We start from the raw sequence: 18,307 nt of genomic DNA, 5'->3' as shown, positions 1-18,307 counted from the left end.
TGTCAAACTCTGGAAACAACATTCCTGCATTTTTGATGTGTCATCAAAGGACAACCTAGCACGCTAGATGGATTTGTTTCACACATCCATCTGGAAAACCTCCCATAGACGGTGTTTGGGAAAGGGCAGCAATCAGAGCAACAAAACACGTGACATTGTAGCCCCTACCGCGGAGTAAACTCCATAGAGAACTGCATAACACAAACCATGGCGACTGTAGACTTTTGTCGTTTTTGTAAAGGAAACAACTCGATGCTGTTCTTTGTTCTCCTCTTAACAAATAAATGTTGTCAAGTTCTGATAACTGACGCCACAGCAGAATCCACGCTAATGTCTTCCGCCATAATTGCACCGGCCTCTTGTCGCTGCTTGCTTGCATCACGACTCCGCCGTGCCTATAAGTACTGCCCCTGGATGCTGATTGGTCCTGTCACTTTCTAACCAGGCCCAGACTGTTCAGATGGGAGCTTTGCAAGATGGATTCGCCAGTGAGAAACATGGAAATGGTAGAATCCGTCTGCTTTGCAAGGTTAAGGACGACCACAACGGACTGAAAAAACAGAAATGTTGGCGAAAAACATCAGATGCACTTCAGCAACTTGGTGAGAAACCACTGTTAGCATTAGCATATAGTTAGCATATCATCCATCTTAACACTTGGACAGACAAATACAAAATAAAGACTCCGTTTGCTGTTCATGTGGCACATCTAACTGAGACAAATCAGGTCAGGTGAGGTACGGGAGCATATGGTTGTTTGGCAGTTTGCTGGGTGAACATTGGTGCTGTGCTGCTCTGGCCACCTGATGGCCATCCTCCTGGCCTGTTCCAGGCCAATGCCGCATCTCTCCAGGTATCCTCCCAGCTTCCCCCTGAATGATGCACACAATTGCCCCCGGGTTGTGGACCATCCCCAGGGGTCCCTAGCACCCAGTTTGGAGCCAGCTGGATCAGGCTCGGGAAATCGCACCTACTACTCATAAAAGCACAGCTGTAGTTTCTGTATCAGGTGGCTGACCCTTCCCACCTCTTCTCCTGAGCACTAAAGAATTAGACACACGGTGTTGCCAACGATACCCAAAGATATGCCAAAGAGATGCTGTCACAAAGAAGTCCAGTCAGTGCCTCTGGCCTTTAGTCAACATCCAGACCACACAGGAGTATAGTGCAACCAGGTGGACCAAGGACCGAAAGACTCTCGACTTTTGTCCACATCCTCAGATACTGGAAATGCTACACTGTCTTGCTAAGCAAACCCTTCACCCAGTGCTTAATTCCAAGTTTGCAGTGACTTCAGCCTCATAGTCAGCAGATCAATGGGTTACCCTGCCAAGGTAGATGAATCGCTCTAAAACTTCCATGCTCTTAGCATTCACACAGATTCAATGGCAGCATCCAAGGCATCCCTAAACACCTGGATCTATGTTTTGACCCAGGAGATGTGCACTCCCAACGCTCCAACCTCCTCCCTCAGCAAGTTAAGAGCCCCCACAATGACATACACAGTCTCTGCAAGGATCACAGCCTCCTCAGCAAAATCCAGATCATAGGTAGTCTGACCTCAGACTAACTCTTTGTTACCTTTCCAGCACATTTTGTAAATGTATGACTGAGCAATGTCACTGTAAACACTCCACTTTCTCACCACATGCTCACTGTTTTTCTGCCACCCTGATGCAACAACTGTGACCTCACTGTGACATCTAATCCAAATTGTTTTGTACAGAAAAGACAGATTTGTAAACACAAGATAAATCCCAACTCTTTACACCAGCTACATATGAGTCTTTTCTCTGAGTAAACTAGGAAACAAACAGCTCTTAAACCTGAGGGGAGGGCTGTGAGGTCACATAGGAGTAATATATCTTCATATAGCCATATATCCTCCAGGGCTCTGCAGCTAATCCTAATTAATCCTTTAGGATAATTATGTTTTATCTCCTGTGTGACCGCACATTTAGAGCGCTGGGAATTGCCTCATACTGTATACTGCATATTATATTTTCACACTTTTAATATTAGGCATGACACTTTACAGTGAATGCATGTTACACCTGTCACAGAGAACATGTTTGCATGCAGAGGTGACCTTTTACAGCAACTTTATTTTCCAGTTCAGGCACTGCCGAATTTCCTCTTTGCTTTTTGCAGATGATGGGGTTCTGTTGGCTCTTTCAGACGCTGAATTTCCAGCAGGCACTGGGGTGGTTTGAAGCCAAGTCAAAACAACTGGGATGGGTGTCAACACCTCGAACCCCAAGTTCAAAGCAATGGTTCTCTGCTGGAAAATAATGGGTTGCTCCCTCAGAGTGGCCCTCCCTCATACCTCTCAGTCTTCTTCATGATTAATGGTAGAATGGAGCAGGAGACTGAATGGCAGATTGTTGGCCATCATGGTAAGGAGGGAGCTGAGTCAAAAGGCAAAGCTTAAAATTCACCAGGCAGTCTTTGTTCCAACCCTCACCTATGGTCATGATTTTTAGGTAACTGCTGACAGCGAAACACTGCAGATACAAGTAACTAAAATGAGTTTCTACAATAGGGTGGCCGGGGTCTGACAGGGGCCTGGTGTCGAGCCATTTCTCCTTTGCATTGAAAGGAACAGGTTGAGGTGGTTTGTGCATCTTATAAGGGTGCTCCTTGATCCCCTTCCTTTGGAGGTCTTCCACATCCAGTTTCCAACTGGGGGGGTGACCCAGAACCCACTGGAGAGATTGTATGTCCTTTCTGGCTTGGGAACACATCAGAATCCCCAAGGAGGAGGTTTGAAAAGGTTGCTGTGAGGAGGGCAGTCTTGGTGAACCTGCTTAGCCCTGCAGGCACTGTGATCCAGACCTCGATGAGCAGAGAACTGATGGATAGTGGAGGCCACAATGAAAAGTGTCCATCAGTATTAACTAATCCCTGTGTTTTGGTATTCAATCACTCAGGCCATGGTTATCCAAAATTTGGCCCAAATGGGGGCAACTGGACTTGATTGAGGCCCTCAAAGACATTTTTTCTCTCTCCTCCAAAAAGCTTCATCAGTTCAGAACAGAAGAAGCCTTTTTGAGGAGAGGCGAGCCTAGACTTATTGTCTTAAACAGCTTGTGAAACATTAACCCTGCGATGCACAGTCAAGCTCTAAATACTTCTAAAGGCTCTAAGACTTTTTTGCACAGACTTGTTCTCCAAAGTCTTGGAGACCTAAAGGGAAAATTATCATTCTGTGACAAAGAAAGCCTTCAAAATATTTATATATTTACAAAAAAAGTCCTTGACTTTTTTGTATCGGCCGTTCTTGAGCCATTTCTCAAAGCACTTCCTGTGTGCAGAAACACAGAGGGCCACATCACAGGCTCTGCGTCTCTTTTTTCTCCATTGTGAGCTATTCAAACTGTCTCCACCATGAGCTGTGCAGTCATAGTAGTGCATTTTAACACAGCACAATGTAATAACAGACCGGCCTGCCACTGGTTGTCACAGCCACAAAGCATTTTGGGATACAGTTTGAAGTTTAGCATGCAAGGCTAGCAGCAGAAATGATCCAAAGTGGATTAAAAAATGGACAAAAAGACCTTCAATATCCGACATACCGGTGTGGATTTAGTCTTTAAAGATCTTGGAAAGTTCACTAGAAAAGCTGCCACAAAGGCTATGAAAGCATGAACAGTGTTATCTTAAAAAAGGCACAATGTCTGTCTTCATTGGAGGGAAAAAGTAAGTGGCTATGGTTCATGGTTGAAAGTTCTTTAACTTTTAATAGCCTGTCTTCTTGTGACACTTTAACATGCTGCTGCAGGTGCTGAGGATAAAGTCCCTGACTTTAACATTGCTCTACACCATCCTTATGTGTTTGTACTGAAAGAGTTTTGACTAAGCACACCTTCCTATGGCCTGAGTGCAGAATGCCACTATTCAAATTATCCAGACTTTGGGGTCAAGTGCACTCGGATCTGTACCAAGTCCAAAATGTGAAACCACCCTTTGAGGAGCTGTTGATAACATGCTTCATCTCCCTCTAGTGGTGCTAGTAGATCTTTGAAAAAACATTCTTGTTCAGTCTTTTAAACAAATAAAGACCTTAAAGTATATTTCCTGATCAGATGGAGTTCATTTGTGCAGATTTATGCTTTGAATTATGCTCTTGCAGCAGATCAGACACAGCTTGAACAGCAAGTATTGTTTCATTTATAATTAAGTCGTACATATTTGAATGCATACTTTTTCTCAAAATAAGAGTAAAGCTTTAAAATTGCTGGTGTAAGAAGAAATGAAGAGTTATGATGAGTAAGTCATGAACAAACACAGCAAATTTGGAGTTGACTGACAGCAGTGCGACTTTTCATATGAGTGACTCAGTGTTTATCTGCATCCTGCCCCGGTTCTCTGCAGTATATCTGCTCTGACTACACAGAGCTGTTTTCTGTTGATGCTAAGAAGTTTGCTTTCGCACAGAATGTTTGCATGTTTGTCCTGTGGGTTTGCGGAAGGCTCACCAGCAGGCTGCCTTGTCCCCAGCGCTAGGGTTGTCAACTTTTTATGCCAAAAGTAAACGCACCGTTTCTGTGCACGCATGCTCTGCTTTTTATCCAAGATGGTTTGAGCATTTTTTTGTGTTTTGCTCTTCAAATATGTGGTTTCCTCTGTGTTTATCTTCTCTGTATTGCATTTAGACAGAGAGGGATATGTTTTATTCAGGCACAAAAATGTATTAGATATTTAGACACCACTGAAAGCACTGCTTATACTTATGCTGTGCCAGCTAAAGCCATCTACAAAGATCACATCCAAACAAACACTCCCTTTTTGTCTTCCTCTTTCCACAGACAAACACTGAATCACAAACACGTCCTGGTTTCTCCTTCGGCTGCCTCATTGAGGTTTCTGTGCCTCGCCCTTTAGATTTACTGTAATCGTTGAAGGGTGGAGGGAGCAAAGACAGGGGAGAAATACAAAATTGAAGAATTGCAATGCACAGGGGGGATAAAGAGTGATGGAGTAAAAGTAGAGAGGCTGAGGTTAGCGGTGGAAATAGGCGGGTGGAGTAAAGGTTGGAAGAAGCATGACTGAGAAGATGAGGGGTTGGAAGGAAGTGGAAGGAAATGTGAGAAAAGGGTGATATATGAAGAAACCAATAGAAGGAAAGAGAGAGAAACTGCATGGCTGCAGAGGAGAGAAAACATCTCCCATTAAAGGAGATTACAGCTTCTGCGGGCCGAGAGTGCAGCGCGACTTTACAACCTCTGCCTTCAGCTGCTGATGATATAACACCCAGTTTTAAAGATCAATTTGTCACTTTTCATCTCCTCCTACACCTCATCCTCCTCCTCCTCTACTGCCAAGGCCAAAACCAGAGATACGAGAGGAGGCTGGAGGATGGAGGAGGAAGGGGATGCAGGAGGAGGAGCTGGGGTCGCAGCAGAGCAAAAGAGGTGAGACAGTATACTTCTATTTATGAGCATTTCAGATGATGTCATACGCCATAAATCCTGCCATTCATGGTTTCCAGTTCTTGCAATAAGAGCCCAACACACACAAAAACACAGACACTTGCTGTAACTGCCAGCAGACAAAATCAATCCCTTATTTGTCCTTAATTCTCCACTACATGTGACTGATAGCCATCAGTAACCAGTTCTATCTGTGATTAAAGGGCCTCCAGGAGGGTAAGATGGTAAAAAATTCATGCCAAAAAAACCCAAACAACTCACACAGCTAGAATGCTCTAGCATACAGGCCTGTCAGTCAACAACAGAGAGTCGTTAAAAACATTTAAATGTTTAACCTGTTTTTTTGGTTTTCATTTATGTAAATACTGATAAGTACCACCGTAGTATACCACATTATGGAAACATCAGTATCATAAGGCCATAAGGACAGCTTCAGTGGTAGAGCTTGGAGGTCATTCAAAGTACCAGGTGACTGTGACCCATTGCTTCGTTCAGTGGCCTCATAGGTTGTTTGCAGTCAAGTGAACCAGATGACCAGATGTTAGCAGGTTGCTAACATTAGCTTCTCCACCTATGGGTGAAGAAATACTGCTGCTAGCTGAGGCCTTGTCCACATATATTCTGCAATTTTGACCTTCCATTCACATGAAAACACTTTTTTGACAACTGCAATTTCACTGCATGGGCTGTCATCTGTCTCAGGAGTATCCCAGATACGTCACTCTGCTCTGCTCCAGACATGTGCCAGGTCTGTTTTCAGCACTGATCGCTGCCAAACCACAGCAAGATCGATCAAGAGTAGATTGTTCCAAACAGCCAGAAAAACATGCAAAGCATCCCGTCAACTTCAAAATAAAATTCAATGCACAGCCTCCTGAGAATAACCTGCAATTTTCACATGCACCTGCTGTGCCACAGTCCACCAGTGAATCATACTGCAAAGCAAATGGGTCCTTCGCAAGTCAGTCGGAGCAGTTCCGCTTTAACCTGACACACAAAACGGATTTGATTCACACATCCATCTGGAAAACCTCCCATAGATGGTGTTGGGAAAAGGGCAGAGCCTTTGAAAAAAAACTTGGAGGGTGATTGGATGATCGTCTGTCTGTCACATCTTTACAGGCCAATCAGAGCAACAAAACACGTGACGATTATTATTGCTGAATCCAATTGGGAGAAGGGAAAAAATATTGTTTCCACAAAGAAGAGAACTTACTGCTGTTCTTCATTCTTTTTTTAACGAAGAAATGATGACAAGTTCTGATAAAACTGATCCGCCATAACCGCACTGGCCTCTTGTTGTTGCTCGCTTACATTACAACACGTTGGGCCGGGGAGTGCCGCCTCCTACGCCTGATTGGTCCTGTCACTTTCTTACCTGCAATTTCCACATAGGACGACTGCGCCCTGCACAAAGCACCACAGGTTTGCTCCAAGGATAGCGACTTCGCCCACTGGAAGTGAGTCTACAGTGCTGCACCGCGGCGTGCAGCCCTGATCAGCAGAGATCAAGGGAGAACTGCGAGTTAACGCAGGAATAGTACGTCAACAGCGGACTATTTTACCTTTTGGGCTTAATTTATCATCCTTTCCAGTATAAGTCCATGATATTATTACTTCTGCCATTGGGTGAGTACATTAGGAAGTTAAAAGGTTAATGTTTGCTTTCTTTGGCTAAATGTCCAAAAGATAACATTTTGTTGTCAATGGCGCCGTTGTAGCCGTGACCCACTGACCTCTCAGTGACCCTTTGCTGTCGCTGCAGGATGAGACGTAATGTTTATATAGTGATTTTTATGACCGGGAGTCTGTGAATTGTGTTTTATTTTGAAAGAACCAGATATTCTACGCTTGTGACTTCCTCTTCTGAAGCTTTCTGAACGACAGTTATTGACGCGGTTTGGCAGCAGCCGGTGCTGAAAATAGACCTGGAGCATATCTCGAACAAAGCGGAGTGAAGTGGCGCTCCAGGCACGCACCACTGCCGGTCTGGAGCACCGGCTGTGGAAATGCTCTGATAGACTAGAGAGGGAGCACTTTGCAGTACAGTTCGCCGGCAGATCATGGCACAATCACTTTATGTGGAAATTGGAGGTTACAGGGAACAGTCTGTTCAAATGGGAGCTTACAAGATGAATCTGCCAATGAGAAACACAGAAACAGGCGAATCCATCTGCTTTGCAAGGTTAGATTCGCTCCAGTCTGGCTCCAAGGCTGAAAAGCAACTTTACTCCGTTTCGTTGGGGATACACTGCACTGGCCAACACCACACCGCATCAATACACGTAGACCAGATTGATTCAAACAGCCAGAAAAAACACCAAGGTATTTATTCAACTTTAAAATACATCATAATGCACGGACTCATAAATTATCAGGACTCAGATTCAGATTCTCTTTATTGTCCCATGAAAGGAGATTATTTTTGTACCAGGAGCACACAAAAAGACAAGGTACACAAAGACAACATCAGGTGTCTTAAACCCTAGGCGCAGGTGGCCTAGGGTTTAAGGCGAGCCCCGTGTACATGGTTGGCTCAGGTTTGAATCCGGCCTGTGGCACTATTCCGCATGTCTCTCTCAAGCTCTCTCATCCCTGTTTCAAATTCTGTCCACTGTCCTCCTCTGTCAATAAAGGAATAAAAATGTCAAAAAAACAAATATGAAAAAAAAGTTAGACATAAAGAAAAACACAATTTAAAAACAACTAAAACAAAATTAATTCTAAAACAACAGCCCGGCACTAATACCAAAATGGAAGAGTTACTACCAGGAAGTCAAAAGTACAATGTGAAGATGTGCACATGAACAATAATAGTGCAAGAAGTACATGAATTGCATGGGGGATAAATGAGATCTGGAGTCTTTTAGTCTATATGAACATCACGTCCCACTGCTTGGTTTGTTCACAGTGAGCCTTTAGATCTCTAGTCACTACCTAGCTGAGCTGAACAGAAAGGTTTTTAGCCGTGGGAATCAAATTTGTTAGTATGCAGGAATCGCTTAAACCCACAGAACTATTGGTGAACCAGCTAGAGGACACCAAACAACCAGATGGTTCCTTCCAAAAATGAAAGTATAGAGCATTTCCTCAGATAAGCCTTCATCTCCTGGAGGTCTCTGACATGAAACACTTCTGATCTATTAACATGGATTTCAAAGGCTGAAAGGATCATGGGTAGCAGGGATGAATGCTTCTTTGGTGACAACCACGCTGACCTTGCTCTTCACTGTATAAAACAGACAGAATACAAATCACAGCCTTGGTGGAGCAGATGGAGTGTGAGTTTCTTCACAGAGCGAGAGAGAGAGAGAGAGAGAAGTGAGATAATAGCCCACAGCTAATCCACTGCACACTGAAAACTCATTACTCCCCAAGACGAAACGGAAAAACTTGCTCCCCGAGACGGAAAGAAATACTCTGCTGAAGGTGAAGACCTTGGCACAAACTGCCTGTTCCCCTCATGTGTGAAATTTCTCTTTATTCAGTCACTTTTAACTCCTTTTCTTTGTTGACGAGGAGCTTTGTGTGAGCCCGGTGGTGGGCAGCCGTAGCTCTTCAGGACACCCACTAACACACCCACCAGCACTGAGCCCCACACACACACACACACACTAGTCTTTACACACGATGAGTGTGGAGCTGCTGAACCTGATACAAACAAACAGACAGAGACCCTGCCAGCATTAAAGAAACGTCTCTGTATTATCTACTGAGCTACAAAGCATTTTAATATTATAGATGGTTGTGTCTGATCACAAGCTAAAACATTTAATATTTTTATGTACAATCTCAACTCCAAAAAAGCTGGTACACTGTGTAAAATGCACATAAAAATAGAATGCATTGATTTGCAAGCCTCATGAAAACCATATTTTATTCACAGTAGAATATAAACAACATCAGATGTTGAGATTGACACATTTAACACATTGCATTTGATGGTAGCAACACATCTCAAAAAAGTATGGACATGGCTGTATTTTCCATTGTGTAGACCAGGGGTTCTCAACCTTTTCAGCCCGCGACCCCCAAAATAAAGGTGCCAGAGACTGGGGACCCCCACTGTATCTGAAGGAGGTTTGTAGGCCATAAACATTCAAGAATAGTTGTGTGCAGACAAGGCTGTCCATAAGGAGGGATAAAGGGGGAGGTTTCTTGGACCCAGTCAAACTGGGGGCCCATGGATGTCAGCAAAACCATGGTCCATTGTGAGGTTAAGCTGTGAAAACCATATTTTATATTTGATCTGAATAATAACTCTTATAAAGAAAGAAATATCTTTATTTATTAATTTAGGCTTCTTTAGATAAAATATTTTTTTTAAAAACATAATCAAAATGGGTTAAAATTCCTAAAATCAGCCAAAAATAAATAATTGCAACAATGGTGGAAAAGGTGTTGAAATTAGATTTTTAAAGAACAAAAATGGTTAAAAGTGGCAAAAACAGGACCACAGTATTAAAAGGGGATTGAAAAGTGGCTAAAATGGCTTTAAAATGCAAAAGAGGTGGAAATTAGGTGGAATGGGATGGAAATTTGATATAAACTTGTAAAAATGGGTTAACTGTGGTTAAAATGGCAAAAAGTGGTGTAAAAAGTGGTTGAAAGAGGCAATAATGGGTCATCAGAGGCAACAATAGGCAGAAAGTGGCAAAAATCGGTTTAGAGGTGGCAGAAACAGGTACAAAAACTTGATGTAATGGTTTAAAATGGACAAAAATGGGTTTTAAAATGAACAAAATTGGTGTTAAAAAGGTGACGAAAAAGGGTTAACATTTGGTAAAATTGGTGTAAAGTGGCAACAGCTTGATTTAAAAAAAAAAAAAATCTTAGTTTTTTTAAGGCATCTTGTGACCCCCTCTCAGTGCCTCACGACCCCCAAGGGGGTCCCAACCCCAAGGTTGAGAGCCACTGGTGTAGACAAGTTTGACCACTTTTAACTCACATAAACAGCACCAGAACACTGACTGACAGCTGACAGTGGTCCTGATTTGATCATTTAGTAACACAGACAAGCTAATGTTGGCCAATTAGCGCTCACATATTCATTTTTGATGAAGAATTTCTTGCCTTTCACTTTTCTATCAGCAGCATTGTTGAACCAAACATACTGAAAATGCATAAAAACGTCCATAATTTTGAAGATTTTCAATCTGGCAGCGATACAAGGAGATGGATTTCCCTCTACTGTAGAAATACTGTTGTGTAAAAATTTATGAAGCAAAATTCTGTCACTGACTTTTCCGGGTTTAGTGATTTAAACAGTGTCCCTGTGCCAGTGGCGTAGCTAAGGATTTTGGGCCCCAGAAAGAATATCACACAAGGCAACAAATATTGCATAATTTTTAAATATATATATGCATTTTTAAGGGATTTTTGAACCATCATTTCATCATTTATAAGCAATATTTTTATGATGGTTAAACTGGATTTACTTTCATTATTTCACAGCACTGGACTACAACATTTGGACATTTTTAAGGGAGGAGCAGAAGCCCCCCAGCATTTTATTTTACTCTATTTGATTCAAAATGCAGTCACTTTTGGTTCAATAATGACACTAATTACTAAGAAAAAATAAATTAAAACCCTCTTTTCATTGCAGGCTTCTTAAGGGCCCCTCCCTACTCTGGGTCAGGTAACCAGTACCCTTTATCCCCTCGGTGCTACGCCCATGCCCTGTGCTTTAAAGGGCCCAAAGTGGCAAAACAATCAAATCAATATTTCTGTTTTTCCTGTAGTTTTCAGGGGATGGTAACATTGCATGCTAACATCTTAAAAAGATGGGGGATAAAATGCCTAGCACTATAGCTCCACATAGTGTTCAATGGTACACACTAGTGTCAGATTTTTTTTTTGCCCTTAGGCCTCTGGTGGTCATGTGACTGAAGGTATAAATAGACAGTTGTAATTTCAGCTTTGCTTTGTTGGGATGTCTACCCCTAAACAATAAACAGTTTCAATCATCAGTGGCTTAAAAAGGAGTATGATGAAGAGCTCAGTGACTCCAAGCATGGTACTGTGATGGATGCCACATTTGCAGTTTACCAACAAACTTTGGTGGAGGAGGGCTAATGGTATGGGGCTGTTTTAGAGTTAGAGCTAGGCCCCTTATATCTAGTGAAGGTCAACCTTAATGCTTCAGCATGCCAAGACATTCTGGACAATGCTATGCTTCCAACTTTGTGGCAACTGTTTCTGGAAGGCTGCTTCTATTCCAACATGACTGTGCCCCGGTGCACAAAGGAAGGACTACAGAGACATGATTTGATGATTTTGCACAGAGCCTTGACCTCCACCCCAGCAAGCACCTTTGGGTTAAACTGGAATGGAGATTATGACCCAGGTCTTCTCAAGCACAAATTCTCAACAACAACACTAAAATCATGTGGGAAGTACATGCATTTGAACACAATGCCATCACAGTCCCTGTTGGTGCAATGATCAGGTGGCTGAATACTTTCGTCCATGCAGTCTGACTATCTCTTGAAGACAGTAACAACAGCAAACCAAGATTGCAAACATTGGCTCTGAGGGCTCCCTAATGCACCAATCACTGAGCAGCATTCATGCTGCGTGAAAACCATTTAGACCCTTTCACCTTCACAGCACCATCTGCATATTCATACATGATAAGTTCACATTCCTTCAAAATTCATTACTCTGCTATGATAATCTCATGTCCGGGGAGCCTTTGCAGCACAAGCAATTAGAAAGTCATTCACGTGCCTGCATGCAGGAATGAAATTATTGAAGATTAGATTCTGCTTTGATTATCTTTTTCTTCCCCTTCAGGTGGAAAATGTGTACTCAGCACGTGAAGATAAGAGTCACTGCAGGGTCCAGTCAGAGGCACCGTCACAGTCTGATTAATGGGGAGCCGGAGCCACATGGTGAAGACCTGCTTTAACCAGCTTTAACACCGCTTGGTAAGCAGGTGGCACACACTGGAACGTGAACTGTCCCTGTGGCCATTACGGTTCAGTCTGCCTTACACATCACAAACCTGTTACAGTAAGCGGTTCTGCTCTGTGAGCCCAAGGGGCCAAATGTGTAGCAGATGTGCAGGGAAAATGCAAAAACACCAACAGAAACACTACATGAACTGACTTCATTTCCTACTAAAGCTTTTAGGGAGTGAGGTGAATAATGATGGGAGAACTGGTGAAGCATACAAGGAGTAAGAACTGCATAATGGCAGGAGTTTGGAGGGAAATAAAAGCAGCAGGAAAAGCTTGGACACAGTCAGAAATAACACAAATGTAAAAAGTCAAAGGTTGGCCTTACCTCCCAATGCTTGTTTCATAACGAAATTCATGATGATGGCTTTTAATTCCCTGCCTTCTTTAGCTGAACGATGTTACATTCAATTGATACGGAAAAGTTGAAGTCCTTTGTTGCCAGATCTGGAGAATAGAAGAACATAAACACAGACTTTTGTCAGAAAATCAATAACTCTTTTTTATACTGATCATAAAATGTATCAAACAGACAACAAAATCAATGGTTTTACCATTCAGGAGCATTTATCATGACTTCAACAGCCAGTACAGGGTAAGGAGGTCACTACAAACCCATTCAAGAGTGAGCTACTACAGACACGCTATCAGTAAATTATTAAAAGCAGTGGTTGTCAGCTGGTGGGTTGGGATCCAGTAGTGGGTCGGGGAGCTGTAATTGTGCTTGGAAATAACTGTGGCAAAAAGTCTGATGTAAGCAGACAAACAGTCAGACATTTTTGCTTTGTTTGGCCATGATTGCCAGGAAATGTGATTTGTTCTCTTAGACTCTGGATAAACATGTCCTCAATGAATGAGAGCTTCACAGACAAAAACATTTCCCCCTTATAACCAGTGGCAGAGTCAGACTTCTTTGACTGATGGGGCCCAACTAGGGTGGCCACTCATAAAGGGGTCTTCAATTATGTGTGCAAACATAAAAGAAGCATTTTTTAACCAATCTGACTTAACTTATGTCTATTTGAATAAACAATCCTGAAAAAGATGCTTTAGTCCAGTGTATATATTTCCTGTATTTTTAAAAGCAGCACAACAATGACTACATATACCAGAGCCCTCTAAAGCATGGCACACTACAAAATAATCATACCAGATTTTGGCCTGATTCCAACCATAGTTAGCAGACACCATACAAGCTCTAATTATTACCTCCGCCAAGGAGGTTATGTGATTGGGTGGGTTTGTTCGTTTGTTAGCAACATAACTCAAAAAGTTGTGGACAGATTTTGATGAAATTTTTAGGAAATGTCAGAAATGGCATAAGGAAGAACTGATTAGATTTTGGGTGTGATCCGGATCACCATCTGGATCCAGGAATGTTATGAAAGGATTCTTCACTATTGGGAGATAGGGCTAATGGCGGAGGTCTGCACTCTCCGAGTGCTTTTCTAGTTTTATTACTATTATTATTGTTTCACTGCATATTTTATTTTATTTAAAGTTAAAACTGCCCCATGTTTCTCATCAACCAATCTGGGTATGGCTTGAGCTCAGCTGTTAGGGCTGGCGTCAATGAGGTAATCAGCATACTGGTGGCAGGTCGATTCCTGGTCTTGGCACATGTTTGGTGTATGTGCTCCTCCACTCTCTTCGAATGTTTCTTGTCTGTCTTCAGCTGTCTTATCTAATGTTGGTAAGCAGGCCTGAAAAATAATCCGTAAAGTTAATAAAAAAACAAACAAACAAACAAACAAAAATAACAAGGGTACGATTGAAAAATCTAAGAAATTTTGGTTGCAATGAGTCAACAAAGAGGTGGTGGTGGGTCCTGACTACAATCAATCTGACACAGACAGAAGCTAGACTGAAGCAGCTAACAGCAGGTAGCAAACAGCTAGCCAGATTTGGCTAGTTTACTTTGGAGTCTGTTTTGACCATAGACTGTAGAAAGAATTGGACAAACCCCGTGTGACATCAGTCGTCTGCTTACAATAGGCGGACTCAAACGGCTCTTGATGCCAATCCAAAATCGCGGTCTCAACTGAACTTTGAATCAACCTAATGGCCCGCCCACTAAGTGCGACTTCCTGTCAGCCTGCTAGCTAGCATTCTGGTTGACAGAAACGGAGCCTCTGCCTGCCGAGCTGTTTGTCAATCAAATGAGACGCGCCAATCAGCTTTCATCCTAAATATGATACAAACGATCATGGTACGGAAAAATTCATCCCCCGTACAGTGGGATCACAATAAGACACTTGCTAATGAGACTTCCGCTGTTCCTGCAGCCAGCTTCAAGTGGACACTCGCGGTATAGCAATTTTTTGCACTTTCGCATTGGCTTCATTTTTCAGGGCCAGAGGTTGCTGCTTGGTTTTGAACACAGAAGAATTTTCATTTTGAGAGTGGAGATTGGGTTGTTGGTCTGTTAGAGCAGTGTTTGGCCCCTAGGGGGGTCCTAAAGCTGTGACAGGGCAGCGGTCTTCAAGGCTGAGAAAAACCATGCATGCAGTTTTACACTGCTACCAGGTCATGGCTATTTTTGTGGAGGACTCCCAGGAGAATTTAGGACTAGTAATGAATCTGCACCAGACATCACAAATGAGACAGAAATGCAACAGTGGTATCTCAGCTCATCTCTCCGCGCAAGGGTGGGTATTAAAGACAGAGACATACTCCATCCTTTTGCACATCCTGCCTTCATTGTATGCCGATATACTGTACACTTACATGTTAATGTGCATGTTAGAGGCTATGGGGCTGAACATATTTTAATCTGTCAAGAAAGAGCCAGGCACAAAAAGTTTGGGAAACTCTGTTAGTGTTATGGTGTGCTGTCTTGGTAACTTCACTGCACATATCACACTATGAAGAAAAACTGTTAAATCTGTCATTATTTGTCACCTTTTGTGGGGTCTTCCTAAATCAGGAGTTCAAAAGTCTTGTGCAGAGCTTTAGCTTCAGTATAAGGACTTTAAAAGAAGATGTCAGAATGCATAAATTCAAGTAGAAACAAAAGTCACAAAAAGAGCTTCAAGCAGCCTGAAGCACAATCCATAAAGTTGATTACAGCCAGGGTTCTCAACCTTTTCAGCCTGCGACCCCCAACATAAAGGTGCCAGAGACCAGGGACCCCCGCTGTAGCTGAAGGTGGTTTAACAGCCATGAACATTCAAGAATAGTCGTTTGCAGGCAAGGCTGTCTATATGGAGGGGTAAAGGGGGAGGTTGATTGGACCCAGTCAAACTGGGGGCCCATGGAGGTCAGCAAAACCATGGTCCATTGTGTATGTAAGCTGTGACCACCCTTATCAAGAAAGAAATATCTTTATTTATTAATTTAGGCTTCTTGAAAGAAATGAATTTTATTAAAAACAATTAAAATGGGTTAAAATCCCTAAAATTGCTAAATAATTGCAACAAACGTGGAAAAGTGTTGAAATTAGATTTTAAAGGAACAAAAAAGGGTTAAAATTGGCAAAAAAAAAAAAAAAAAAACAGGCACAAAGTAGTAAAAGGCGATTGAAAAGTGGCATAAATGGCTTTAAAGTGCAAAAAAGGTGGAAATTAGGTGGAATGGGAAGGAAATTTGATATAAACTGGCAAAAATAGGTTAACTGTGGTTAAAATGGGCATAAAGTGGTGTAAAAAGTGGTTGATACAGGCAATAATGGGTCATCAGAGGCAACAATAGGAAGAAAGTGACAAAAATTGGTTTAGCTGTGTCAGAAACAGGTAGAAAAACTTGATGGAAAGGGTTTTAAATGGACAAAAATGGATTTTAAGTGGCAAATATGTGCTAAAATGAGCAAAAAGTGATGAAAAAGTGTTAATATTTGGGTAAAATTGGTGTAAAGTGGTAGCAGTGTGATTTAAGAGAAAAAAAAATCTTTATTTAAGGCATCTGGTGACCCCCTCTCAGTGTCTCATGACCCCCAAGGGGGTCCTGACCCCAAGGTTGAGAATCACTGGATGAAAGTATATGTCTTGCCTCTGGCAAGGCATACATACAATCAGGTTACAGGTTAGAATTTGAGGTTGGCCAATTAGATTTCTGGGGTGGGCATGGCCACCCCTGGCCACCCCCTTGATCTGCTCTTACAAGTTAAAAAGAAAACAATTAGAAAACAACCCAAACCTACTCATCATGATGGGAAAACAGGGTAAAACAAAATATAGGCATGCATGCCGTCTCAGGGCTTCTACTAGGACAACGATTCTTTCTCATATTTGTTATAACCTGCTCTGTTTTATTCTAACTTCATCATTTTTCATCGCCAAGAAATCTGGATCGGATTTTCTCATTCAGGAGGTGGTTGTGGGTCCTGAGTGAAACCATTTGAGAACCCCTGATTTCAAGGATGTTGCAGAAATAAGTGTAAAAATCCGAAATAAGCTGTTTCTACAACTTACACGGAGCCAAACAGCCACTAAGGATCAGTTTTGGGCACCAATGCGCCAATGAAGGACACCAAGGTCAATGGTTCAAACACAATCTGAAGACAATGGGATGCATGAAAACGCAAAACATTGAAAAAGTAGAGACAGAAGCAGCAGCTACCATTCATAATTTTCTTACAAATGTGGCGCTTTGTTTCAAAAATATCCCGGAGTGTTTGGTGTCATGCACTGACGGGAGAACCTGTCACGATAATCTGGAATAACCTCTGAGAGAGGCGCGAGTGCACGGTGCGAGTCTGCAGGACGATGTAGTTCCATGCATGTGGAATAAACCACTGCTGATTGAGTAGTTCATTAATCCAAAATTGGTGGTATAGTTGGCTATAAAAGTAGTATGACATTCGAAATTAAATGACTGAAGAACAGGACACAAAGATGAAACGAGAAACTTATGTCTAAATGAGCATCTGGGTGCAAGAGACTCAAGGTGATTTCAAACAAAGGAGATAAAATAGGCAGCAAACATTAGTGGTCATTATACATCCTCATAGTGTGGATACGGTACGGTAGGATGACTATGACTATCATGTGGTAAAACTTTCCATCCTCCATTGGAGGGACATTGGACACAGCCATCCCACTCTGGCATCAGAAAAGCTGCTCCATCTGCGCGTAAATTAAGCCCCAATACGCGCAAATGCATGCATAAATCAAAGCCACACATGCTCTAAACATGTTAAAGATAGACCTGATGGTGCACGTAAAGAAACAGCGATGCCCTACAAGCAGGAATACACATGCACTTCCTTGTTTGATCGGCGCCTGCTTTCAGCACCACAGCGAGTGGATAGCTCCCACAGAAAGCGAATGAATTGCACTGAAGCAGCCGCATCATGCATCGATTTACCTCCGTCCGGCGACTGGCTGAAATCCTTGTCACACACTTCGCAGGAATGAGAAAGCAGAGCTGCAGCACAGCCTCCAAAACCAAGTTCTCCTGCAGCAGCAGCAACAGCAGCACGACAATCTAACTGCTCGTCCCTTGCATCTCCGGCTCCAGGGGCTGGGAAAAGAAGAGGGGACGTCCTTGGTGGTGGTGCTGGTAGCTGGTGCTTCGTCTTCCTGCACACTCTCTCCAACACACGTAGAGAGGAAGAGGAGGAGTAGAGGGTGGTGGTTTACGGAGGGTGAAGCTGTTGTCGATGATGGGAAGAAGCGACTGAATCACATGGAGAGAGGGAGAGAAACGTCCCACTAACGTCCTCCTGACCGAGAGAGAGCGAGAGGGAGAGAGAGCGATCAATTATTCAGCCCTGACGCTGGCTGGCTGCTCCATCAGCCCGCCCCCCTCCTCTGCAGCGAGGAGAGGGACTCACTGGAAACGGCAGGGCAGGATATAACGGGAGTATGATGGGAGAAACGTCTTGTAAATTAGCGTCTTATTCTTTGTCTGCTCAGTCTCGTGACACAGTTTGCATCCTGTACCCGAGACGTGAGAAAATGTTCCTCCGGGGTT

The 18,307-nt window shown here is 42.8% G+C and overlaps 1 protein-coding gene across 1 annotated transcript in view; it reads right to left on the bottom strand.

Moving 5' to 3' along the window:
- The window catches only part of LOC121515992 (complexin-2-like), a 106,158-nt gene extending 88,089 nt beyond the window's left edge, over window positions 1-18,069 (bottom strand). Inside the window, exons 1-2 of the mRNA XM_041797006.1 lie at window positions 17,699-18,069; window positions 12,723-12,841 (exon numbers count right to left, since the gene is read on the bottom strand). Of these exons, the coding sequence (XP_041652940.1) occupies window positions 12,723-12,753 (31 nt within the window). The 5' untranslated portion in view covers window positions 12,754-12,841; window positions 17,699-18,069. The remainder of the gene's footprint in view (window positions 1-12,722; window positions 12,842-17,698) is intronic.
- Window positions 18,070-18,307: the final 238 nt, after the last annotated feature.

This window comes from Cheilinus undulatus, linkage group 10, assembly GCF_018320785.1.
Source record: "Cheilinus undulatus linkage group 10, ASM1832078v1, whole genome shotgun sequence".
Taxonomy (NCBI): Eukaryota; Metazoa; Chordata; class Actinopteri; order Labriformes; family Labridae; genus Cheilinus; species Cheilinus undulatus.
This window is presented reverse-complemented; position numbering and strand designations above follow the sequence as displayed.